Below are 27779 nucleotides of genomic sequence, written 5' to 3' on the forward strand. Positions count from 1 at the left end.
TGACCCCCCTCACAGCAAACATGGAGGGTGCCATGCCTTAGTATTAGTTTCATCCCTTGCAGGAGTACTTGTCCCACTCCTGTTTCCACTTTTTCTAAAACTATTTTCACCTATTAATAACTTGCTGCATTGTGTTTGTCAATATGGGCTCATTTAATCCTTTCTGAACTTGAGGTGTCAAAGGAACTAGTAATAAATAGGTCTAGAAATATATATAGCCTCTGCAATATTGATCTTGTCTTATTCTCTATATCCCCTAAGCAACAGGGGTCACAAACTCAAGTGGCCCAGTGGATAGTATCAATAAGAAAATATGGCTCTCTTTGAGACAATAGGGGCTGGCAGGAGCTGGTATAAACAGGAGAATTTGTCTTTTCCTGTGACCTTCCCACACTTCCATGCCACTGAGTGTCTCCATTACACCATTCTTCATCTTCATTTCCTTTTTTATTATTAGTATAAATTAATTATACATACAGGTTTCATTGTGATATTTACAACATGCATGTAATATAATTTGATCAAATTCACCCCATCTATATTACTTTTTCTTAAAGCACCTTTCATTTGTCAAGCTCAGATCTTGAAATTCCTCACAGTAGTCCTTCATCCAAGGTACATGCTAGAGAGTTTTGCTAAAACTCTGTCTAGGGTTATTAATTTTTTGGAAGCAAAATAGTATGTTCTGAATTAACCTAAAATGTTCTCACGCAAAGCCTTCTGTGAATGTACAATAGAAATAATTATGGTGGTATTAACACTAGGAATAATGGTGGCTGACATTTATGGAACACTTGTTACGTCCTGCTTAATGGTATTGCATGCTTGACATGAGTTTTTCACTTTCAACCCCAGGCGTGAGGTGCTGTTCTCATTGCCAGTTGACTCATGGGAATAGGGAGATGAAGTCACCCATCCAGCTCAAAATCCACCTCCCTAATGCTGTACCTCTCAGCCTCCTAGGTATGTCCTGACTCCAAAAGAGGCTATTATATATTTTTGCAGGTGTGACCACTTTTACCTGGAAAGATTTCATAACTCTCTACTCTAGATACTCCTTGTCATCTTTCAAGCTTCAGCTAAGGGGCTTCATCTGCTGTGGAAACCTTCCCTGACAATGCCCAACGAGGTCAGGTGCCCCCCTCATGTAGTTCTCAGCTCATAATGCTAGACAGAGTGCATGCAATATTATGACGGACCTTTGGTCTTATGTGCTGTTCTTGCCATCCTTGCTTGACTCCAGGACCATATTTTGTAAGGAACAAGCTTGGAGGAGAGGAAGGCTCCCTGGGAAGCATCCACTAGAGACCTAAAGATTATTGAGTGATGCTCGAGGCAAACTTTGACTACAGGTGGCTCAAAGTGCAGCCTCTGCAGTTAGATTACTGAAACGTGGGCCACTGTTTCCTATCTTCCTCACTGTTTGATCTTGAGTAACAGTGAAGCTCTCTCTGCCTCAGTCGCTACATCTGTGAAATGGGGGAATTAATTTTGCCTCCCTCCACATGGGGTGGGTAAGGAGATGATTGTAAAACTCTTACACTGAGCTTAGCACCTACAAGTTGGTCATTAAGTGTTAGTTAAGTTATTGTTACTTAGAGAAAAATGGGCAGTATTGCTTTGGGGGGAAACACCCCAGGCAATCAAATTGCCTTTTCTCTAATCTGTATTTCTTCATCTCGTTACATATCTGCTCTGGATGGGTCACAAGTGGACCAAGTTGACTGGCTTTCTAGGGGTTATTGTTTCTGTGTCCAATATAGCAGCCAATAACCTCCAATGTAGCGAGCTTGCTAGCTTAAATAGTGGGAATTTAGTGTCTCAGAGCTCCAGAGGCTGAGAGTCTAAGATCAAGGTTGTCAGCAGGGTTGGTTTCTTCTGAGGACCTCTCACTTGACTCACAGATGGCTACCTTCTTGCTATGTCGTTAATGGTCATCCCTCTGTGTATGTCTGTGTCCTTATCAACTCTTGTAAGAACATCAGTCATATTGGATCTGGCCCATCTTCAAGACCTCATTTTAACTGAATTGCCTCTCTAAAGACCCTGTCTCCAAATACAGTCACCATGTTCTGAGATCCTGTATGTTAAATCTTCAATATATGAATTGGTGGGGTGGGAGGGGGAAGTCAAGGCAATACTGAGCTCATAACAACAGGATAGAACATTTTCATCATCTCAGAAAGGTCTTTTGGAAAATGCAAGTCTAGTACAGAGATAACAAAAAGTTAAAGAAAGAGCGTCAGTGATATTTACTAACACTGAAGACCATGGTTTTACTCCAGGTCCCATCACCTTGCCTTGGAGATGGTGATGCATCTGTGAGGCTCAGGAGTGAGGTAGACGCTAGGGAGTGTCTCTCTGTCTCCTGCTTTGCATTCTAGTCCCTTGCCCGCCCTGCTGTCTCCACACTCTCTACCTCCTTATATCCCCCACCCTCTTCTAAGTCCTATTTTGGAAGAGGAAGAAACTGTGTTTTTATCCTTGAAGAATCCACAGTCTTTGGGGGTTGGGGAGGAGGAGGGGGGTTCAGAGACGTAAGAAACCTAAGAACAGAGAGATGAATGTAGGGAGAAATGGAAGAGGAGTCCCCAAGAGGGAGAGTGCATTCCTGTCAGTAGTTATGGGAAAGGCTACAAAGTACTATCTTTGCACTGGACCTTGACCTTCAACGTGTCCCTCTGCCTCCTGTGAGTGACAGGTGGCATGTAAACAGCACTTGCCTCTTAGAGGGCAGCCAGTCCATGAATGCAATGTTAATCACTTCGAAGCCACTGTGAACTATGGCCACAAAGCAGTGATAGGCTCCCTTTATTCTCCTAGATCAATAGTCCTGAAAGGCTTTCCTCTACTTGGCTCATCACACAGGCAGGGAACTCATATCACCATAAATATAGGATGATTTTTTAATCAAGTGTTAATGCTGTCCTGCATTTCAGACAGCAGGTATAGGGAGGGGGCAGAACCTGCTACAAGTGGTGGCCACATTTGTTTTCTTATTTTGTGGCTACTTTTATTCTATCTCTAGTTCTCCAAAGGATTTGAGACAGCTTACAATAAAGGTGCAGACTCAATAAACCATGAGGTTATTAAAATAGAAGATGTTGTGTGAGCCTGTTGGTGAAAGGTAGGGAAGAAGAGAATAAAATAGATGGTTAGAACATACACAAAGAAACCTAAAAATTTTGTTTATTTAGATTAGAAATCTTAGGCAAAGCCTGCCATGGGATTTGAGTACAAAGCTTCTGTTTATGAATTCTGATGAAAGGAAGGGAGGAAGGAAGGAAGGAAGTAGAGAGAAGAAAGGAAGGACGGGAGGGAGGGAAGAAAAGAGAGAGGAAGAGAGAGAGCGAGGGAGGAAGACTACATGTCTTTGTCTGTTGTGTTATATTACTATAATCCTTCAAGAGTAATTTGTTTAGCACCTGCCCTGTTGGAGAATTTTTGACAGATGCTGATGAGTGGGGACAGAGTTCAAATATGGTTAAGTCTAAGTTCTTCCAAGTAGAAGAAATTGCAAAGGCCTGGAGGTCAAAGGGAATCACGAGTTTTGGAGTGGAGGAGGAGCCAGGGTGTTTGTATGAGTGTGTAGGGCCTAATTGAGGTTATTGGTCATGATCAGAGAAAGCAACAGCCAATGAGCCTCGAGATCAGCAGGGACCACGTAACTCAGAGCTCTGTTAAGGCAAGTTAAGGAGTTTAGCTTTTACTTTGGGGACAATTGGGAGGCGTGGAAGTGCATCAAATTTTCCATTTAGAAAGATAACTCTCCCTGCAGTGTGGAGAATGGATTGTGGGGAAGGAGACAGGAGAGGAATGTCGGTTAGGGGGCTGGCACAAGGGTGAGATGGTGGCAGCTTTGGGTGGGCAGAGTGGCTGCAGGAGGGGACAGAAATGAACAGATGTATGAGATATGAGGTTAGAGGATCAATTTACTTGATTTGCAGATTAATTGTAAATGTTGAGTGAAGGTACCCCAGAAAGCAGCATGGACTTTCATGTTTCATGCCAGAGCCTTCTGGTTGGAGGCACATACAATTTAACGAGACAGAAGAAACAGGAAAAGGAAAAAATACTGGGTCTTAGTGAAAAGATGACAAGTTAGGTTGTAGGTATTGTTCCTGAGATGTTCACGGATGCTTAAGAGAAGATGGATGTCAAGTGGGCAGTAGAGGATATGAAAATGACATTCAGAAAGGCCTGGTGACAAATCTGGAAACTTTGGAATGTAACTGAGTTTTAATATCATTGGGGTCATCTATGTGGCATCCAGAATGATAAGGAAAGAAAACCCAGTAATGTTTTTGGAATGCAACCTTGAGAGGTTTCCTAGAGAAACAAAGTAGAAAGTCTAAGCACCAGTAGGCAGAGATGTCAGAAAATTGGCAGGAGATGGGGGTGTTAATGGGAGCAACAAAAAGACTCTTCATCAGAGGTCTGTGATAAACACCACAAGGTCCGTGGCCAGTGGATACTATCGCATTAAGTGACACCCTCCAGAAGAACTCATAGTAAGACAAGAGACCAAGAAACCTTTCTGGGGTTTCACCTTATATTTAGGTGTCCTTGAATTTCTAGATATCTCCCTGCAATAGTTTTGGACTGACTAGAGAGAAATGGAATGCCCATGATACACTGTGCATTACTGACTGCTATTCTAGGCGTTTTGACCGGAACATTGACAGTCTGAGCTCTGGCTCCCATCACAGTTCTCTGTGCCCCAGGATTCATTATATTGCTGGAGGTATTTTCAGACCATCCAATTAAAGGCCCATTTTATGTGCCTGGTTGAAATCCTTAAATAATTGCCACTTTGCAGCACAGGAGTTGGTGCTGATATCTGTTAGGATGAATGATGATGGGGACCCCAGTGATTTGCTGTCCTTCATCATTTGATCTCCTTTAATGACCAGAGAGTAATTAGTCCATTGTTGTGTGCAGCTAGGTGTTACAAATGGAGTTGTAAATTCAATGCCTTAGAAGAAGTGAGTTTAAGTTTCTCCCCTTACAGTTCAACTTATATTTGTCTCTGGGATAAAGGGAGAGGCAGCCCAGGCTGTCCTGATATACATGCCACATACACGTGCATATGCGTGTGTGGACACACTTTCACAGATTCGTGTTCGCAAAGTTAAAAACAAAATCGTCTCTTGATTTCTCTGCAGCACATTTTAAAATAAAGACGTAGGAACTGGTGACATGTGATGCTGGGGAAATGTGAGCAGAGGAAAGATTTGCCATGGATTTGTGGGAGTCACTGGGTACACAGCCCCTGCTTGTGCAGTAGGGCTGCCTAATTACCCTGAGCTATGGGAGTTCATTTGCAGCATGAAATTTTAACCCAGTTGACATCACTCAGCACTCAGAGGAATCCTGGATGCTGGTTCACATCTATGATCTTCATGAATGCTTGTTTTTTTTTTTTTTCCAGTCTGGCTCTACTATGCTCTAGGGCTTTGACCTTGGAAAAAGATGCTTAATGTCTCTGAATTTCTGATTCTCTATAAAACAAGGATGGGCATAGTACCTGTCTCATTGAGATCAGGTGGGAAATTTCATGAAAAAGGCTTGGTATGATACCAGAAATGTAGTGAGTGTTAAACACGTTAGTAAATTACTCTCCTATCTTCACCATGGTAAACATCTTTGGTCAGGGGAAGACAGAAGAATCAGACTTCAACCAGTGGTAGTTCAGAGTGAGAAGAAAATTGATGGCCAGTGTCATCTTCTAAGCTTCTCACACTGTCCCTGACCATGTGACGATATGTGCTATGCAAACTAAATACACCTGCCAGAGCACTTGTTTAACCTAGGAATAAGGAACAAAAGATAGGCATAGAGATAGATAGATAGATAGATAGATAGATAGATAGATACATGGACACATAGATACCTACATAGGTAGATACATAGATAGATGATACAGATATTGATATAATTACTATTTTATTTTAAAGCAATCACTGACATACTTTGGCACTGAATGTAAAATGGATGTAGCTTTCTGGGAGAAAAACGCATAATGTCAAATGCATTTTGTCTTTCCAGAGCTGTTCCCACCTGTGTCCCCCAGAATTCCTGGAGGTAAGGTCACTTTCCTCTGTGGATAGTTGTTTACTAACCTAACTGGTTATTAGAGGACAGTGATCATGCTCACAGCACTTCCTAGACTACAAATGAGGAGAACTGCTGGTGGTTTATGGATGCTCCCACTAGAAACTCAGTGCCTTTGCAGTCAGAGTTTTGAAATCAGCAGTTTTTCTTTATCCAGGCTGCTCACTCAGCTTGCAATGCCACCTTATCAGAAGAGTTTTAATTTTATGCCTCTTCCCTCCACCCTCTCAATAGAAACTTAGGTACATCAAGGATCTTACTACAATTCAAGATGATTTAAACTCTTTGAAAGAAAATCAGTGTGTAACTGATAAGTCACTAACTGATGAGACCCCCCCAAAAGGTTTTCATTTTCAACCATTGCTCTTTATCTAGTGCTTCTATATGGTTAAAGATTGACAGTGTGTCTGTACAGCTAAGCAGTATGTCATGAAATGTTATTAAGACCAGTACTTTCCCATCTTGTTCCTCCTTGTCAATTGCTATGTGGCGTTCTATAGATGTAAATTGTATTACTTTGCTGGGACTGCCATAACAAAGTCCCATAGACTGAGTGGCTTAAACAGAAGTCTATTGTCTCATGGTCACGGAGGTGGAAAGGTCAACATCAAGGTCAAGGCTCCCTCCTTGGCTTGTCCATGGTTGTCTCTTTCTTGCATGCTTACATAGTCTTCCCTCTGGGTGTATCTGTGTCCTAATCTGTTTTTAAAGGAAACCAGTCAAATTGGATTAGGTCTCACCCCATATGGCCTCATTTTAACTTAATCACTTCTTTAAAAACCCTATCTCCAAATATACTCACAAGTTAAGGTACTGGTGTTAGGATTTCAGCATATGAATTTTCGGGGATGCAAGGCAGCCTATGACACAGACATACTTTATTTGTTTAAACATACTCCCATTAATAGTGCTGCACTCTGTTCTGCTTTTTAGCATTTTTTTATTTGCAAAATGAAGCACATTTCAACAAATAACTCATCTGTGACAATCATCTAACTAGATTACACAGAAATATTTTAGTATGATTTGGAATTTCAATTTTTTCCCCCTTTTCTATCCTTCCCAGTAAAGAATGACTGTGTCCTACCACATTAGGAATCTAATGTGGTTCGGTTTCGAGGGAGATCTTTAATAGATCCCAGTGACCATCTGCCGATTAACCAGATAATTTTAGTTGAACCGATGAGCTGAGAGGACCGTTCTGTTGAAGCTCTCTTTGGGCTGATGTAGGGACAATAATATCACCCGATAAAGGGATGTATGCAATTATAACAGCTTTGTAGTAATTATATGGATATTTTAGTTGTTTGGAGCTTCTAATCATGGTTTGTTAAACAGCCCATATTAGTGTTCTGCGAGGCAAGCTCTGGCTGGATTAATGCCAAGAGATGTGTACACTGAACACTCCACACCAGAATTTTCCTGGAGGCAGAGAACAAATAAAAATTGGGAAAAGGGTCATTGCTACCTTTCCTTTCTGGTTCCATTTAAAAGTACATTTTTAATTGAAACTTCCAGAGACAGTTATATCCTTTTTGAAAAATCTTTACTGTAGTCACTGGAAATAAAAGCATCTAAGGTTTTTAGAATCATCAATACAACATAGAACTATCTAGGGCAAATTAAGAGGTATCTACATCTTCATCTTCCTTCCCCCCAACCCCACCCCATCCTTCCATTTCTTTCTGAAAGGGCCAGAATAACCATAACCATTGGTATATTGGGGTTTTTTCTTCTTTCTTTTAGCCTTTGCTAATACATGCACATGCTTTTTAAAAAATGGACTCTACAGTTATTCAAGTCACTTTCCTTTTCCCCAAGGCATGTTTATGATTCATATATTCCTGTATCAAAAGTCTACCTGCTCCTTTTCAAGAGCTGTGTAATATTCCATAATATGGATGCAATGTTATTTGTTCAGCCACCCTCCTGTTGATAGCCTGTGGATAATTTTGGTTTTGGATTAGATTATTTTGTCTTCTAAAAATCAGAAGTGCTATATTAAACGTGCTGCATATATTTCTTCAGTTCTGGTATTTTTTCTTTCTGTTGCATAACATTTTCAAAAATAAAAGGGAAAGTTTAGCAATTTTTAAAATTTCAACAAATGTTACCAGGTTTCCCTTCCCTCTCAAAATCATCATAGCAATTTGCAACCTTACCAACTCTGTGAGCTACAGAATCAATACTGGATATTGGTGATCTTTTAAAAATAATTAGCATACATATGGTACACGATTGGTATTTTATTGCTTTAATTTTATTGATGACTTGTGAGAAACAAACCTTCATTTCTATATGAACTGTTTATGAATCACATTTGCTCATTTGGAATTGGTTTATCTTTTTCTTACTCATTTGTATAAATTCTTAGTACTTTGGAGCAGTTTGGCCACTTACACTTTTTATAAGTAGTACACACTATCATTTGCCTTCTGAACAGGACTTTTCCCAAATGAAAGTTTTCTTAAGTAACTTCAGGAGCTATCCCTCTCCTATCTAACCTTTATTTTTTTAAAACCCTCTTAGACTTTATTGTAATTCCTTATAATTAAATGCTTTATTTTTAGATTTTTAAAAATTTACCTGGGGTTTACATTTTCAAAGTTAAGTACAAAATCTAACATTTTTTTAAAAAAAGGATGTTCAGCTGACACAACATGGCATTGATTTAAAATTCCACCCTTTTGTTAGCTTGTAAGCTCATGTGAATGGACACACACACACACACACACACACACACACACCATCCTTTCTGCACTCTTTATTTGTTCCATTCAATTATCTATTTAATGTTGCATATTAAAGAGTTTTGCTCATTAATTTCCTTTGGCATGATGCTATAGAATAACAGAGGAATGACAAGAATCCTTACTTTGAGACTTGGGTTGATAACATTTGGAATCAGAGCATTTTGAACTGATGCACTCTTAGGTTTGTCTTGGATATGTAAGAACCCCCTACCCAAGATGGTCCCAGCACAAGAGATGAATGTTAACTTTCAGATCTGGAAACTCTAGGAGTTGCTGCAAGATGACAACTCAACCAGTGTCACTAGGACTTGGACTCCCTGTATCATTGAGCTGTGGTGCTGCTGTATTTAGGATGGTTCTTTCATTTTGCAGTGGGAAGATAAAGACTAACCACCCAGGTTCCATCTTATTCTCTGAACACTGGCAGCAGAACACGTTGAATCACATGACCAGTAGTAGACCAATCCCAGTGGGGCCTCCCATAGCTCTGTGGGTAGAGTGAAACAGACTGTAGCAGAGACCAGTCCCCATTGTCAGAGGGATATGAACTCTTCAGTAGCCAGAGCAGCCCACTCACCTTCCCACCCACTGTGAAGGAGGGTAGAATCAACTCTACATCAAACATCCTAATAGATGATCTCCCAGTGAGTGGGAGAGAAACTATGAAAAAATTAAATGTTACTAGAAAGAGGAGGTAACCTTCAGTAAGCTCAGGCTAGTGATTTTCACCGCACTAGACTTCATGTGAATCAAATGTCTATATTATTTCTGAAAATTCACTAAGTCCTTTAAATAGAGCCATTGGTGTGTAGTATATTGCTATTGTCACCAGCCACTGTTCAAATTCCAGCCATTGGGTGAAGGGCAACTCTTCTAAGTAGGAGCCCATCTTAACTATGGCATGTAAAGGTGCAAACTGAGGGAAAATGAAATGCCATGTTTCCATTTGAAATTGGCAAAGATTAACAAGACGGGTGACAACCAACTTTGGCAAGACCATGTGGTAACAGAAAATCTCATAGACCGATGTAGTGCAAATTAATATAACCTTGGGAGAGCCATTTAAAAAAGGACAAAGATAGACAGCGTGTATCAGCATTACCTGTTTTAAGAATCAGTTCTATAACACACTAATTTTCAATTGGTTCATCTTTTGAAAATAGCCACACCAATATACAGAAATATACATGGGAAAACATTTGATGTGGCTTTATTTAATATCAAAGTCATATCCAGATCTAATGAATATTAGTCATGAACTGATTACAAAAGTGCTGCCCAGCCATGCATTTGCCTGACATTTGAATAAAGGGCAATTAGATATTTTAATATCAAAACATTTTAATGTAAATAAAACAGCCCTTTAATAAAGTTTCAGCCCTAAAATCATTGCCACGGTTAGCATTTTGCAGCAGTTCACCCTAGAGTGGTCAGGTCACCTCTCTTGTGCTTTGATTATACCCTCCATATGGATTACAGATCATATTCAAAACATTTAATTACTCAGCAAGTGCATTAATCACTTTGCTGAATATATTTCACCTTTTCTCCTTCCTGCAATATTTGCTTCAGCAGAGTTGACTGAAGAACCCGCACATTAAAAACTTGTAGTGGTGCTATGTGGCAGAAGAGGAACTTGGCCTCCAGCAGGAAGATCCCAGGTCAGTTCTTCAGTAGCTCTGGTGCCCTTGGGCAAATCAGTTCTCAGCTCTAGTGAGTCCATAGCTTCTGTTGTAGAGTGCACATAGAAATCACAATCTTTTATATCTAGCCTGATTATCATGAAGAGTAAATAGACTGCATATGAAACGATCTATAATGCCTAGAGCCCTGGATGCAGGTCCAAATGTTGCTCATATGGAATTAACTTTTATAACTGTTAATCTCTAACCTCTTGTTCTCATAGAATAGGGTTTTACCTAGGTGAAGTGGTTGTCTAAGTCTAGATTTGCAGAGTGAGATAGACTAGGCTACTTGGAAAAAGAAATAGTGTGGAATAAATTTTTTGTTGTTGCTGTTCACTTGTTTTATTTAATAGGTAAGCAGAGGACACATTCCCTATACCTTCTGAATGTTAAGGCACTGTGCTTTATTTTGACAGTGTAGATAAATTTATAAAAGTCAAGAAAACATAGTGGATTTGATCCCATCCTCTCCTGGCTGCCTTTCATTTTTCATTTCTGTCTTGGAAGAGTTCAGCAGTTGGATGCAGTCATTGAGTTCTCAGGGCTCAAATTCTAAAACCAATATAGGGAGGAGAATGGTGGCCACTTCACCTGCCTCTCCATGTACACTCAGGCCAGAGCCTTTCCACTTAGGGTCGTCTGTGTGTCCTTCAGTTAAGTGTTCCCAGGACACAGACATGACCATGCATATTTGTTTCTGTGTTTTCTGTAGCTGCTTTTACACTAAGGGTACAGTTAGGTAGTTGCTACAGACACCATATGGCCTGCAAAGCTGACAATATTTACTGTCTGGTCCTTAACAGAAAAAAAAAAGTTTGCTGACTCTTAAATTAGGCCAAAGTGTGGTTTGAATCACCGTTACATAAATAAAAGCATTGGAAACTGTACACATTTGTGTGCCTGTGTGTCCTTTAAACTTTCTAGCTTAATCCTTGCTTCAGCCAAAAAAGAATTAAAAAAAAAATCAAAGTTGCCAGTGGGTACAATATTCTCAAGTGCATCTTAACGTCACCAGTTCAGTTTTCAAGCCTCTCCAAATGCCTACCATATCCCTGTTAGCAGTACTTAGTGTTTTAACATATGTTATTTAAATATATAATCTTCTTAGCCACCTCCTGAACTTGTTGGTATTAAACCCATTTTAGAGGTGATGAAACAGATGTTCATGAGGATTTTTATAACTTGTCACAGTTCTTGGAACTCCCCAGAGCCGGAATTCAAACTTAGAAGTGTCTGAATTCAAGATGGTAGTTGATGGGTCTTGGTTTCCCTGTGTCCTTTAGATGATTCTGTGGCAGGAATGGTGGGAATGGGAAAGAAGAACACGTGGAACATCTGCTCAATAACAGCTTGTTGTTCACTGTTCACATTAATCTTAGAATCCAGCCACAAGACTACAGAATAAGTAAAGAAAAAAACGGGATGAACTCAGAAAGATTTGCATGCAGAGAGATGTAAAGATAGGCAGTCTGTATATGGTAATCTGTGTTCTTTTGATATGTTGACTTTACTAGAGTTAAATGCAGTTAACTAAGTCATTTATATCACTTAATTATTAATATGAATTACATTTCATATAGTATAACAAAGTGTAGTCAATCTCCATTTAGTGCAATTAAATTCAATAATATGGATTAAGTGAGATAATGTGTATAAATTATTATAATAACAGGAAATTAAGTAGAATTTATACAGTGCCTCTTTTTAATATTGTAGTAATGGTTTTATTAACATTAAATAAGATGTTATATATGTATGCTTGAGCAAGATGACTTTATAATAGCTGGGTTTCCCAATCTGCAGAATTTATAGACCCTGGAGAAAACACTGTTAAGACAGGCATCCTTTGCTAAAGAATAGATAAAACTTATTTCTTAGACCATCAATTTCTCTCAAAGTCTTGGGAGGAAGGTGTTATACTTTATATTAAAAGGTAAGGAATACAGGTAAAAGAAAACAAGTGAACATGAATTTTTAAGAGAAAGCCTGAGACTTCAAACATTGCTGTTTGTGCTATTAAACTCTTCTAGGAACAGCCACAGAATCTCTCAGGGTAATACTTATGTCTTGCCTATTAGTGGTCCTTCCATGGGAAATTTTGCAAAAAGCAATACATTCTAATGTAACTGAAAAGTGGTTCCTAATTTTTCTTAAATTTGAAAATGCAACCAGTTTACCTTTGTCTAAACAAAAGAACGTGGTCAGTCAAGGGTTGATAAGAAAATTCCCAAATCAACTCTTTTCTAAAATGTTTTTCCTGGTCATGTGATGGCCGAGCATCCTTTAGAGCTAAGAAAAAATAGGTGCCAGAGAAAAAGAGTTTATTAATATCCAAACCCCTGGGCATAGAAAGTTTGGACAGAGGAGTGTCCAGCGAGGACAGTGATTTTTCTCTGCCCAGGAATGTTTCCTTAAAGACAATCCTTTACTGCCCAGAGTGGGACAGTATCCCAAGGCATACAATGGGGCTGGGTAGGAATGGTTAGGGATCCCAAAAGCCTGTTTGACCTAAGGATCTTGGTTATGAAGGCCCTAATACTTTAGCTCTTTTTGTTGTTAGTTGATAAAAAATTATGATAAAATAGATGATTGCTTAGATTCTGAAGTTATTTACTCGGTATATTTTAAGTTACAATGATTTATTGATCATGTGGAAGGAAAAGAAAAGCATATGTTGTATGCTGGATGTATGTGTCCAGCATATACATGATATAAGTGAATGTAACGGATGGTAAATTAAGTCGTAAGCTATGTCCCTTATTTGTAGAGGGATGTGTCCTAATAAGAAGGGTCACCAGAGAGCTCTCATCCCTTTCCTCCAACCCTCATAAACACCAAGGAAAGGCCTTATGGGGGCTCGGTAGGAGACCACAGTCTACAAGCCACGAAGAGAGTGCCTCCCCAAAAACCATATTCACCTGCCCCTTAACCATGGACCTCCATCGTCCAGAACTGTGTGAAGGGACATTTCCATTGTCTGTGACATTTTGTTATAGCAGCCAGAGCATATCAATGCCACACATGATTACAGAACTAGCCCGTAACTGAATGTTTTATGTTTCTTAATAATTTAAAGTAATTCATCTCATTTTAAACAGAATGAACTGAAGGTGTAGAAAAATTGTTTGGTTTTCCATGAAGCGAAATCAGATTTTCAGTGGTCCTTTTTTATCTTTAAAGGTCTAATATTCCATACGGTTTAATGTAGGCAGTAAATTAGTCAAGGACTTTTTCATCACATAAGGATTTCTAGCAAGTCATCTAAATATATTAGCAGAAATGTTAGAATACATTCTTCATGCAGTTTTATGTATGTGTCCTACTACTGGGCTACATGCCTTGTTATGCACAAATTAATACCTTTTACAACCCCTGAAATGATCTTGTAAAGATCACAGGTATAGTTTCGGACATTGCTATCTGTGGTGGGATACTGCAAACAGAATTAAGCTTAGAGATCAGGAGCGATCCATCATTGTCAATCAAATTGTCACTGGTGGAGTACCTTCTATGTTATTAAAAATTCTGATAGGAAATTGTTTCACCACAAAAGTACTCATCTGTTAAACAGCTCTAGAATGACTTTTTTTTGCATTTGTCTAAAATGAAATAATTTGTGTGTGTGTTGAAACATCAAAATTTTCAGCATAGATTTTTTTTTCACTGTGCCTTAATTTTTGCTCCTCTTGCTCAATTTTCTCCACTTACCTCTACTTTTGTCATGGACAAGAAACTCTGGATGTTGGGAGTGGTCTGCAGTTTTTTAAAAATTTTGATCTATTGATGAGTTTTCTGCTAATACAGGAGCAATAATAATTATACACAGAAAGATTCTGGTTGTCATTTGAGTTGGGTGGATTGTCCACTAGGTGAAGGTCACTGGGAGTGTTTTGTCCAGAAGATGTTGAAGAGATCCTGGTAGGAAAAAAAAAAGTAGAGAAGCAAAAGAAAGAGAAAGGGCTGGTGGTAAAATATAGAAAAGTAGAAGAGAAAATAAAGAATGTAACCCCCAAGAATTCGTGGTAACAGCAGTAAGACCCAATAAAGTAATAAAATGGCTGCTTCCTGTGTGTGGGTGAAGCTCTGTAGTTACAGCCACAGCTTCTGTATCCAGGAAGGTCTCAAATTGAAACCCAACCTGTCATTTCTTTAGGAGATGGATACAAGCGAGAATTTCTGTCTCTAAAGTGGATTTGCACTAGGTGAGGCATTAGTTTGATTTTTAGGGGCCACGCTATGTGGAAAAGAAGTAGGTGTGACAATAAGACAAACAATGAGTGAGCTGACGTGTACCTGCTCTGGGAATTACGACCCAGGAGGAAATTGTGCTCACATCTGTTTTAGCTCACTCGCCTGTGCGCTGGCTGGAATGCCAATGTTTTCATTGGGTTCCCTTCTCCTGTTCCCTCCAATCTCCAGGTTTAGTTGACTGTATATACACTGAGAAAAATTCCAGTGTGCCTCCTCAGAACTGACCTTGGAGCCTCCCGAAAGAGGAATGTTTTATCATCCTGGTATCCCAGAAATGGCTCACCAAAGGGAGTGAACTTTACGGCAGTAGTCATGAGCCTCACCATCCTACATTGCATCTCATGTGGACTAAGCTGGAAGTGAGGACACACCTGCCATCTCACTTGTGACAATAATGAGTTTATGATGCCAACTGAGTTCACATTCTAGGAACTTGTGAGGTACAAGAGAACTCTGTGTCCTAATGAAGGGAACTACTGTTCAGATACTCAACTAACATTTGTTTCATGAGAATGCATTATCAATCTACCATCATTTATTTAAACTCCAGTACGTAGGCAGCGTGCAATGGTTCACACCTGTAAATCCAGCTACTCTGGAGGCAGAGGTAGGGAGGATCATGGATTGAGATCCACCTATGCAGAAAAGTTCACAAGACCCCATTTCAACCAATGGCTGGCCACATTGGCATGCACCTGTTATCCTAGTTACAAGGGATTCATAAATAGGAGGATTTGGGTCCAGGTCAGCTGAGACAAAAAATGCAAGCTCCTTTCCTGAAAATAACTAAATCAAAAAGTGCTGGAGGTGTGGCTTAAGTGGTAAAGCAACTGCTTAGAAAGCAGGAGACCCTGCATTCAACACTCGGTTCCACCAATACTAATACTAATACTCATAATAGTAAAGTCCAGTATATAGAAACCTGAGGTAGACCTTGTTTTTAGCTGAAATTCTTGCACCCAGGCAGGGATGGCTAATTGGTGTAGAGAAGACAGCCCGTTACTTATTGCCTGGGTAGGAAGGAGGTGACTATGTTACAAAGGCAGCAGCTTCAGTGACAGGTGAAGCTGCTTGCATTTAATCACTGCAATTCACTGGACTAGTTGTAAACTAGTCATCAATACTGAATGTGTGGCTTTGTTGAGTATGAAGACACAGATGTGGCATGGTCCACAGCAGTGCATCTATTCAGTGCATTTCAGGACTTGACTCACAGCTGCCCTTTACTGTGCTGGCATCAGTACCAGGGTCCATCTCCTCTTCCAAGGTCCCCACTCCATGTCTGTGCTTCTGCTCTCTGTGGATGTGAAATCCAGGCAGTGTCCAGCCTCTTCCCTGAGTGCCAGACCTGTCTATGCAGCTGCCTCTCACAGCTCTACCCAGAGCTTCCCAATCCAGTGTCACCAAGTTGAACCTCTTATCTTTGCCAAACTTCTGTCCATTGCGCCTGAACCTGGTCAAGAACATGTCACAGATCCCAGGCCTCAGTGGCTCACAGCTGTAACCCTAGCTACTCAGGAGACAGAGATCAGGAGGATCACAGTTCGAAGCCAGCCTGGGTAAATAGTTCACAAGACTCTGTCTTGAAAAACCCTTCACAAAAATAGGGTTGTCAGAGTGGCTTAAGGTGAAGGTCCCGAGTTCAAGCCCCAGTACCATAAATAAATAAATAAACCATCTCCTGTGGTACACCTCCTCCAGTCATCCAGTGAGTCTGTCAATTGTGCTTATAAAATATTTATCAAATCTTTCTTTTTGTCTTTGTGCAAACTCTCATCATCTTTTAGGCTAACTATAATAAAAGAATATCTGACTACATACTAACTAAAGTGACTTGTATTTTCTTCATAGAGAATGAGGCCCCAACTCTTCTGCATGCACACAGGGTGCTTTGTTATTTGACCTATGCCCACTTTCCCCTACTGGTTTACAAATGTCTGCTTCGTCTTTCGGCCATCCAATCACACCTCTGAGCCTTTGCACAAACTGTTTTCTCTAGTTAGAGTGCTCTTCCCCCTTGACTAGGCTGAATGAACTCCTGTGAATCTTTTCAAACTCAACTTATGGAGCTGGTCACCGCGGTTCACATGTGTAATCCCAGCATTCAGGAGGCTGAAGCAGGAGAATTGAGAGTTTGGGGCAAACCAAAGCTACATCATGAGATCCTGTCTGAAAAAAAAGAAAAAAAAAAAAAACAAATTCAGCTTTTGAATTCTCTGAAAATACAAATGGTGCCTTTAGGCAGAGCAAGAAGTTTCCTCTCCCAATTTACTCTGTTGTATTGCTTGTTACAGTGGTTACAATGCTGGTTTATATTATAATCTTGTTTGTTTTTCTCTTTCGCCAATAGACTTATTCAACTTTGCATTTCCAGTCCTGACAAGGGATCTGGATTGCAGTCAGTATTCACTTATGTAAATGTCAAAAGAATGAATATGTCAGTTATTTTTTGTGACATTCTTATGCTTACAATAAAATAGCCCAACTATGGAATCCATCTCGGTGCTCCTCAACCAATGAATGTATATACACACATACAACGGAGTATTATTCAGCCACAAAGAGAAGTGAAACTATGTTATTTGCAGGAAAATGGATGGAACTGGAGATCATCATGTTAAGTGAAATAAGCCAGACTCAGAAAGCCAGATATGGCATGTTCTCTCTCATATACAGAATCTCGACCTAAAAGGAAAGAATGACATGAGTGTAAATCAGGGACTATTTGGGGGTGGGACACAGAGGGAGGGGGGAGGTTGAAAGGAAAGGTGAATATAATTGAAGTACTTTATACTTATGTATGCAAATAGAATAATGAAACCCATTAAAATTATTTAAGAAAGAGGAAAAGGGGTAAGAAAGCAATTGAGGAGGTAAATTTGATCCAAGTACATTAAATGCATGAATGGAAATATAATACCCCTTTGTATAATTAATATGCACTATTAGAAATTAAAACAAGTAGAACCTCTGGTGTGGGAGAATTCATATTTACTGTAGCCATTGGTGTGCAGGTTACATCTTGAACACGCTGGACCACCAGCTCTGTGTCATGAAAGCTCAAGAGTCACTGGACAGAGGTTTATTCATCTCAGCACTGGGGTATTTTGCCTGCATGCAAAGCAAAGGGACCTAGGGTTTCCTCTGCAGGCTGGCCATGCCCTGTGAAGTCCCAACCGTGTGAGATTCTGGGGTAGACAGTGGCTGGGACCTCAGAGGAGGTTGACTTGGATCAGAAGCCCACTGGGTGAGGGTAGGAATATAGAACAAAGGAAGTCAGCTTCCAGTGGTCAAGGAAGTACCCTTCTCATCTCTTATTTCCTCTGGGATCAGCAGATTCCTGCACCTACCCATCTTCCTGCCCCACCCCCTTCTTCTTCTCAATCCTTTGCAATCACCTCTCCTTCCTTCTCTACAGACTTACTTATGTTGACTTGTCATCAGACTCCCCCATGACATGTACCCAGGCTTCTAGGCCCAGCTCTGGAAGCTCACCATTTCTTTCCAAATTTCTGGAAAATGATTCCAATTTGACCACATGAGGCCATCTGTCTGGCCCTGGTCCCTGGTCAGAAACTGTTTGATGCAGGGGTATGAGAGGAGCAGTTTCACAGAGAAACCACTGTAGGAAAGGGGAGTGGTTGGCAGCTCTGTGGTAGGCATGGTGGAGATGTTTGGTGACCCCATCAAATGCTGTAGGTCTTTAAAAGTTTTTTCGTCTTTTAACCATAAGTAAGGACACCCTTGGGCCTGTGAGATGTCCACTCCTATTGTCTGCTAGGCCCAGACCCAATCAAGTCATTAGAAGTAGAAGGCAGGCACCTCCTGTATTTTTTTTAGGTGACATACTTCTAACACCTGGGAGCAGAAACAGAGACTATCAATCTTTTGTGAGTCTGCTTTCCAAGCTGTTTGTCCAGTTTTCTTCTTAGGGAATTCAGTGAATAGTTGTATGAAGACAGCAGCACCAGTAGGGGACATCTCCACACAACCTCTTCCACCTTCACATTGTTCTGGTGCAAGGGACAGATGCACCAATGCTAACGAATACCAATGTACCAATTGTTATTAGTGCCATGTTTCTCTCCTTATCCTCTACCCCAGGACCTGGGACACCCTAAAATATCTGCAAGGAAGTTTTCCTCCCAGCCTCTTGGCTCTCACAGCCCTTAGCTTGCATCTCACTTCTAACCCTACCTCTTTGTCTATTTGGTTTTCTGGCCATGGGTGAACTCACAGCATCCTTGCAGGCTCTTCATTGGCAGGGTACAGGTCGGCCTGTTGCTATAGTTACAAATCAGTTGGCATGTGTTTGGTTAATCTGGATGACAGAAGAGCAGGAAATAGATCCATGCAATGATCAATTCTAGCAACCCCAGAATCCAATCTGAGGCCTGACTCCATTCTCTCCCCCATCTTCTCACTACTTACTTCCCACAGAGCAGTTGTGAAAATCTGTCATTTCCTTGTCTGTCTTCTCCACCAGAACATAAGATCCAAGAGGCCTACGGTTACTTTTTCTTGTTACCTAACATAGAACTGAAATAATCACAGTGTAAATAAAGAAAGACCAACCAAATTTGAACAAATAATGTTGATGTCTTCAGAGCTTGCTATGGCTCTGGAGTTAGCCAGCATCACCTGTGTTTGGCAGAGACTCAAAGACAGGCAGAGGAGTGGCACACTTTAGTGTGGTAAAAGGACAGCTCCAGGGGTGTCATGGCTGGAATTGGGGAAACTAGAAGAGAGGCAAAAAGCCAGGCCAGTGCTGGTTACTCATCAAGTCCCAGTTGTTTGTGAGCCAAAAGTTACAAGGATTTTTGTTGGCTTCCTGACCCAGTTGGTAAAGAAGGTGGTCTGGCTTACAATTCTGACTTGTGGACAGCAGGCTGGCTTCCTAGACTGGTTTCTGTTAGTAGTAGGTTGGTTCCATGGGCTGGGGTGCAGCTGAGGGTCAGAGATTTCCTTACAGATATGGTTGGCCATTGCCCATTTGTATATTCAGTGATTCATTGAGGGGAGGGAAACAGAAGAAAATGGGAGAGAGGGAAGAAGGGAGAAAGAGAAGGAGGGAGGACTGAAATAGGGAGGAAGGACTGAAGGAGGGAGGGAAGGAGGAAGGAACAAAGGAAAGAAAGTTGGAAGGTAGTAAGGTAGGGAGAAAAAGATGGAGCGATACGAAGGACTGAAATAGAGAGGAAGAAAGACTGAGGGGGAAAGGAAGGGAGGGGGAGGAGAAAGAAGGAGGGAAGGAAGGTAGAAACAGGAAGAGAGGGAAGGAAGGGACGAAGAGGGAAGGAAGGGAAGGAGGGAGGGGGAGGGAAGGAAGGATGGAGGGGGAGGGAAGGAAGGATGGAAGGAATGGAGGGAAAGAGGGAGGGAGGAATTGAGGGAGGACTTAAGGGAAAAGACTAGTACTATTACCCAATTTTCAATATGCAGGTTTCCTGTTGAACTCTGACCCTGTCTTCAGGTAAAAGAAGAGTCCACCCAGAATTGACATGGTATCTATCTTCAGAACCCTTTAATCTGAAGTCCAAAACCCCAGTACAGTGAGGATGAAAGAGATACCTTTCCTGTCATTTGGCCAAATAAGAGCCAAAGGCTTTTGAGGAGGCCCTTAAAGAATTTTCACTTTGCAATTGTGCAGAAGCTGTTGTTCAGGTAATTTAACATTGATTTTAGTTTAAAAGGCAATTAAGACAAAATGGGCATCCACTAGCCACTTAGGTTAAATAAGCTTGGATTTAAATCGTTCCCCATTACCACCTTTATTTTTCCAAGTGTTGGAGCTCTTCTGTGCTAATTTAGCTTGCTATGGGGATGGTGGCAATGGCAACAGGTGGGTAGAAGAGGGGACCCAGTCAGGAGACGGTTATTGAAAGAGGACAGAGTTGGCCAAAACTTGCTCCCAGGTTGAGACGGCTTCTCTTTGACTGCTTCTGGGAATAGAGAGTAGTGCTACACTGGAAAAATGGTGCCTGGATGTTGAGTTGTCCATTTCTCATCTATGAGTTTTCTCCAATTACAGTCATAACGTTAGGACAAGGATGCCCATTGCAGTGTTATTTAACACAGAGTAAAAAGAAGTGGTGTATCATTAGAGGAGATATCCAAAATTGATCTTATAATTTATTAAGTTGCTGTTGTAGCCCAAAATTTTCATGATCCATGAATGTGAAGTGCAGAAAAAGGGAGTTTCTATTATAAAAACACCCACTGTGTGCTTTTGACTTTTTTTTTTTTTACTCATCTATATATGAAAAATGTCAAGTAGATGGCTTTATGGTAAAATCTTCCATGTTGCTTTTTGAAATTTATATTCTTTGGCCTTGTACTTACTAAAAAAAATTGAAAATAATGCCTGTTTGTTTTACTGCATTCCTCTCTATGATGTGCTTGGTTCATGCCATCTCAAGGATGGGAACATGTGCACATGCTGAATGATGAAAAGATGGAGCGCATGCGCCATTGTAATAAAATTCTGCATCTTGCTTGAAGAAAGTCTGTAGGGTTTTGTTGAAGAGGGTCAGTCACCTGGGCCTCATTTAACATTGTGAGAGAACACTTGTAAAATATGCCCCAGTGATTCATGCATTTGTCCATTTGGAAACGTGGTCATTTACCAGCATCCATTTAGGAATCATTTACCAGTGTCCATTTAGGAATCTAGCCACAACACATGCACCGTAAATTGTATGCACTCTCATCTCAATTGGCTTCATTAAGATCACCTGTCTGAACTCATCTGGATGATGAGGCATCAAGACAAAGAAAGTCATAAGTTCCCTCGGTTCTAATCCTGCCAAGTTCCCATGCAGTTGCTATGTAATTTTATTTTATTTTTTCAGAAGGAGTCTGCTTTGTGCTTTCCTACAGGAAATATTTTCAAACTGGTAAAGAAGCAGTATTAGTGCATTGTGAGGCACATCTCAGTGGGTCATTATCGTAACTTCTCACAGAAAGGATAATCTATGTCGCATTTCACTTCCAGGATAAGATTGATTTTTATAAAATCTTTATTGCGTTGAGGCTTAGCATTTTTTCTTCTGCAAAGAAGCAATTAGATGCTGGCATTTTCCAAAAATGTTAGGTGAGTGAAAACCAAACTATGATGTTTTTCTTTTTGAAGGTTTTATCATGCAAGGAGAACAGTCAGTGCCTGGGTAAGGACATAACGACACCAGTTCTCACATGGCAAGTGATCTCCACCCTTGTCTTTTTGTTGTTGTTGTTTCTTGGTGGTACTGGGGTTTGAACTCCAGGCCTTGCACTTGCTAGGCAGGTACTCTACTATTTGAGCCACGCCCCAACCTTTTTTTGTTTTTTTAAAATAGGGATTTGCATTTTTGCCTTGATCACAATTTTACTATTTATGTTTTCTACATAGCTAGAATGGCAGGCATCTGCCACCATGCCTACCTTTTTATTGTTGAGATGGGGTCTCTCTAACTTTTTTCTTGGACTGGCCTGGGACCTTTATCCTATCTCAGCCTGCCATGTAGCTAGTATTACAGGTGTGGGCCACTGTGCCCAGCTCACGTTTGTCTATATCTATTTGGAAAATCAAGAAATACAGGAAATAGCAAAGAAGAAAATAATAAATTGTCATATTTCTACCACCAAGAACTACCCAGTTTGAGTGAATTCTTCCAGGTATGTGTGGTTATTTTATTTTTACTTAGAGATAGATCTTGTTATGTAGCCCAGGCTGGCCTCCAATTAGGTTTCCTGCCTCAGCATCCCGAATGCTGAGATTACAGGTGTGCTCCACCACACCTGGGTACACATGCACTTTTTAAAAATGTTGCACACATGTGGTTTTCACTTAAAAGAAGACACATGTGCACAGGAATATCCTTAAGATTTTCATACACATATCTTTAGAAAGGTGTGTGTAAGTGTATATACACATTATATACTTAAATTATATATATGTTATATTTGTATATATAGATACTTACTGTTTTTTAAATGCTTTTCTTAGTATATAATAGTTGTACAGGGATTTCTGTTGTGACATTTCCATATATTTGTACAATGTACCCCACTTTATTTCTTCCCCTCCTTTTTTCTCCCTCTTCTGCATCCTCCTTCTTAAAACAACTTCACAGGTTTCAACGTTCCATATTCACATATGTGTAGAAAGTACATCCACCATATTCACCCCTTTTACCCTCCTCATTTACCCTCCCCCTCCTGCTGTTCCCCTCCCCTCAGCGCGATCTGCTCTATGTTCATGCTCCTCATTGTTTAAGTGTGTGTTCACTGTTTAGTGGGGTTTTGCCTTGGTATTTTACTGTAAATATATTGTACTTTAATCAGTTTAACTGACTATGTTATGAACCAATATAAAACTGTTCTCTTAAAAGAAGAAATAGAGCTTTCAACCTCAAAAATCCACAACTTTCTCTTCCCTCCTCCCTCTTTCCACTATCACAGGATAGTGAACTTGGGAACCAGTCTTCTAGACCAGAAATCGGCCAGGTGTTTCTGTCAAGGCCACATGTTAAACATCCAAGGCCATGGGGGCCATTTGAACCTCTGCCACAGGGACCTCCCCGTCCCACAGCAAGGACAGCAGAGGCAACCTGCAAGCAAGCAGGCTGAGTGCAGGGCCAATACCACCTCAAGAAGGGAGACAGAAATTTGAATTTCTTACATTTTTTCCACACGTCACAAAGTATTTTTTTCTTTTTCTGATTTTCAGAATCATTTAAATATAAAAACTATTTTAAACTAGTGCTTGTAGAAAAACAAGCAATGGATATATTTGGCTCTTGGGCTGTATTTGGCAAGCCTCTGTTCTGGGCTATTTTCTATGCATTGACAAGTACTTAAATATTTACAGAAAAAAATATAATTTTATTTGTGCATTTTCTTTCAGAAATGGTATCATAGTGTATAAGTCATTTATGACTTGAATTTTATCTCAGCATTTTTATCAAGAAACATATGAATATATATAGTTGTACTGTTATTTTTATAATTGTCCTCACCTCTGCAGCCATGATATAATCATGTGTATTTTTAGGTGGTATATAGTATTCCATCATAGGATATGCCCACCATAGGACAGCTCTATTTTATATTCTCAATTCATATTTAGTGTATTTCCAGTTTCTTCTGTAATGAGCAATGGTGTAATTATATCCCAAACATGTATTGTGTATATGTGTGTATGTGTATATATTTCATATATGTATATATATATCACAAGGAAATGCCACAAGGAAACTCCCTGTGTAGCTATCTTAAACAAACAAAAATATCATTTTTTCTTTTACAAAATTGGAGAACATAAAGGGGGAACAGTTCCTGCCTGTGGGATTGGTACCAGTGGGAGGGGGAGGATGTGGGGAAAGGGTGTCAGGAGAGTGACTATTGTGCAGATTCTGTGGGAGTTTGCTAGCTGAGATAGGGGACTCTTGAGGCAATTAATAGGAAGCCATGTTTTATTGTGCCAGCACAGACTCAGCGAACTCATGTCCAAAGGCTGAGCCCCGAGAACAAAGGGGTTTCACCTTATATACCCTTGCAAGCAGTTACAGAAGCAAAAAGCCAGGTCTAACCCATATATGGTTATATTTAATTTTATTGGCTACTTTACCCTGGTGCCATGTGACCTTCTTCATGTTCAGATTTCTCAGGTTGTATCTCTCTGCTATGCCATCCTTACCTCCCTGCTACTTTCTCAGAACTCAGGCTTAGACTGTTTTCTTTTGATCCTCCTCTCTGCTACACAAACACTGTGTACACATGTATGAAAATGGAAAAAAGATACCTGTTGAAACTGTTCCAGGAAGGAGGGATAAAGGATAATGGTGGAGAGGATGAATTCAACTATGATATATTTGATATATTGTAAGAACTTTTGTAAGTGGTGCAATGTACCCCCACCTAGCACAATAAAAATACATAAATTAATTTAAAAAAAACCAGAAAAAACCCCCAAATTCCAAACATATATTGTGCATTCATTTGTCAGCGCACACATTAGAAGTAGAGCTGGTCCGTCATGGGGTGTACCTAAGCATTAAAAATACCCATTTTGATAGATACTGGTAAGTTGGTGTCAAAATGACAAGGTCAAGTTGCAGGGGCGGCCAGAAACTCTCACCTCGTTCTTGGATGTGGGGATCAGCTCCATTGTGGTTTTCCTCACATGGTGGGACCGATGGAAAAAACCTTGTCCTCATGTCATCTTGTCTTGTAGCTACAGATGCCAGCAAGGGCCCCAACTTCCCTTTGGGTCAGTGCAGACACAGCTTTAACTCTTTGCCATGCCACTTACACAGGAGAATAGCAATTTATATCAATAGCCAGGCCTGGCAACATCTGCCAAGGTTGTCACACTCTGTGATTAAATGACCATATGTGCCAGAGAAGCGGGGACAATGAGGCTGTAATTAGGGTTGGCTGTCTCTCCACCAGCTCCCCCGCCCCACCGAAGTTCACTTCCAATAACCTTGCTTTTGTGAACTGATTTGTGAATCAAATTATTCCACCAAGACGTCCAGTTTGTGCTGTGATAATAATACTTTGCACCTGAGAATCTGTGGAGAGATTTTCTATGCATTGAAACAAACAACTTTTGGCCATTTTACGCAACACAGTTGACTAATGTTCCTGAGGTTGCCCAAGTTAACATTAAAAGTTATCTTTTGAAATAATCACGAAGATGTCACCACTGCCAACTGAAATTCTACATGAACTTATCTTGGCATCCTTTAAAAGTCATCGCCCCCAAGAAAGGCAGAGAGGACACACATAAACTTTTCTTAACTCCACAAAGGGAAACTTAAAACACTATATTAATGCGGTATTAAATACATACTTAATTCACAGGAGAAAAGTCCCTTCCACTTTAGCTATGGGCGTGACAAAGATGAATGATTGTTATGTAAGGATTTGATATTTTGTGAAAATTCTTGAAATATTGCCCTAGATGTGGAACTATAAAAAATGTGAAAATAAACACGTGAAAGATTTATTTGCATTGTAAGATTTGCTTACTGATATATAAAATTGAAACCTCTCGTTCACTCGGCCTTGAACTAAAATAAAATATCCAAGAGAAGCCTGAGAGTATTTCACTAGTCACAAAAAGTGGGCTGGAAATAAACATATATATGTGACATTTTCTTTCAGGTGGAGAAGCCTGGCATTCCAGAAACAGGGCTAGGTTATTGTTACTATTATTTTTTTTTGGCAGCACTGGGGTATGAACTCAGGGCTTCATGCTTGCTAGACAGGTGCTCTACCACTTGAGCCACTTCTCTAGCCCTTTTTGCTCTAGTTATTTTTGAGATAAGATCTCGAATTTGTGCAGGGGAAGGCCTGGACCAGGATGGATCCTCCTAGTCTTGCTTCCCACCATTGCTGGGATGACAGGTATGCACCACAATGCCCAGCTTTTTTCTTTCCTTTGAGATGGGGCCTTGCAAACTTTTGCAGGGACTGGCCAGGTGTTGTGATCCTCAAGATCTCAGTCTCACAAGTAGATAGGATTACAGCAGTGAGTCACTGCACCTGGCTGCCCATTTCATTTAGTGCATTTATCTTGCAGTTTTGACAGTGAAGAAGAGAGAAACTTTTTTTTCTTTTTTAACATCCAAAGTCTTACTTTCCCAGCCAAATAACAGTTTGATCCCTAGCAAAAGCACATCGGAAGCCGGGGACAGGAGGAACCTTGTGCATCTCACCATTTAATAACCAAAAATGAGGACAAATAGATCTATGAGTAGTTTGGGAGGAGGTGAAGAGGAAACCCGGTTACTGCTTTTATTCAAGGCAAGTGCATTTCAAAAGTGATGTGTGAAGTACAACCCAAGACGACAGCTGTTTACTTCCTGGAACCAGGCTCAAAGTGGAGAGCATTCTCATTTTGTACATAAGCTGGAGGAAGATCTAAGTTTCCAAGGCTGCAAGCCCTAAATGTGCCCACCTGCTTCCTAGGGGTCAAGAGAAAAGCCCCATCAGCTTCGCTGGCTGGGATGGGGTGAGGGATCTCCAATCTTTCAGTGGAATTTCTACGTGGAGTTGTATATTGGAAGTCATAAATACCGTCCCGTGGACATTTTGAATAACGCAGAGAGTAGCGTTAAGTAATTGGAACTGCTTATATCCTGCCTTTAGACATTTCATTGCTGGAGAGTTAAAATTGGTTGTCAAGCGAGGACTCAGGGGACCATGCAAGGTGCCCTATTCTGTCATGTGGTACATATTTAATGCTTGGAAGAACAAGGGAAGGGACACGTGCAGAGAGAGAGAGAGAGAGAGAGATTGTGCTACCAGCTCAAGGCTTTGCAAGTGCTTGGGGAAGCGTGGGGGCGGGACCCACGCAGCCCCAGCCTCCCCAGGCTGCCAGACTTCTCAAAAAAAAAAAAAAAAAAAAACAAAACCCAAAAGCCAAAACCCCCCCCAAACCAAGCCAACCAACCAACCAAAAAACCTCAGGGCGTCTAATTTGGGGAGCGTTTTGGCGCGGACTCGGGGAGGCCCAAGCTGCAGGGGTCAGCAGGGCAGGAGAGACCCCAGGGTGGCCTGGCGTGTGCGCACCCGGGGGTCTGTCGCCGCCTAGCTCTGGCTGCTCCCCTCAGCTCGTGCGCCCTCCCGCCTGCGCGCTCGGGGCGCTTTGCACCTGCTGGCGGCGGCCTCAGCAAACAGCCCAGGCTGGAGAAGGCGCGGCGCGCATGGCCCATGACTGGAGTCATTTACATTGCTAGCACGTGGGTGCCGTTTGCGATTGCCTGGGACTGGTCCCGCGTCGTGTTCTACCAGGGAGGAAGCAGCAGGCACTTTGCAGGCGACAATGAAATCGTGGCAGCTAATTGCAGTCGTGGGAGATGCCGTTCAGGTAAGGGGAGAAAGGAAGGCTCGGAAAACACTGTATGAGAGAAAGGGAGGGGACCGGAGGGGACAGAAGGCAGCTTCCATGCAGGCTGCCTGAAGCCCACTGGCTCTGCGGGAGGGG

General features: G+C 40.9%; 1 protein-coding gene across 15 annotated transcripts in view; it reads left to right on the forward strand.

The window, feature by feature from the left end:
- Positions 1–27779, forward strand: part of Rbfox1 (RNA binding fox-1 homolog 1) — a 1956039-nt gene that overhangs the window by 904412 nt on the left and 1023848 nt on the right. Inside the window, exon 1 of one of the 15 annotated variants that reach the window (XM_074060413.1) lies at positions 27476–27662. The exons of the other annotated variants lie outside the window; for them this stretch is intronic. Coding sequence (XP_073916514.1) covers positions 27618–27662 — 45 coding nt within the window. The 5' untranslated portion in view covers positions 27476–27617. Of the gene's footprint in view, positions 1–27475; positions 27663–27779 lie in introns of those variants that run through there. 15 annotated transcript variants of the gene reach the window in all.

Source organism: Castor canadensis, chromosome 17, assembly GCF_047511655.1.
Source record: "Castor canadensis chromosome 17, mCasCan1.hap1v2, whole genome shotgun sequence".
Lineage (NCBI taxonomy): Eukaryota > Metazoa > Chordata > Mammalia > Rodentia > Castoridae > Castor > Castor canadensis.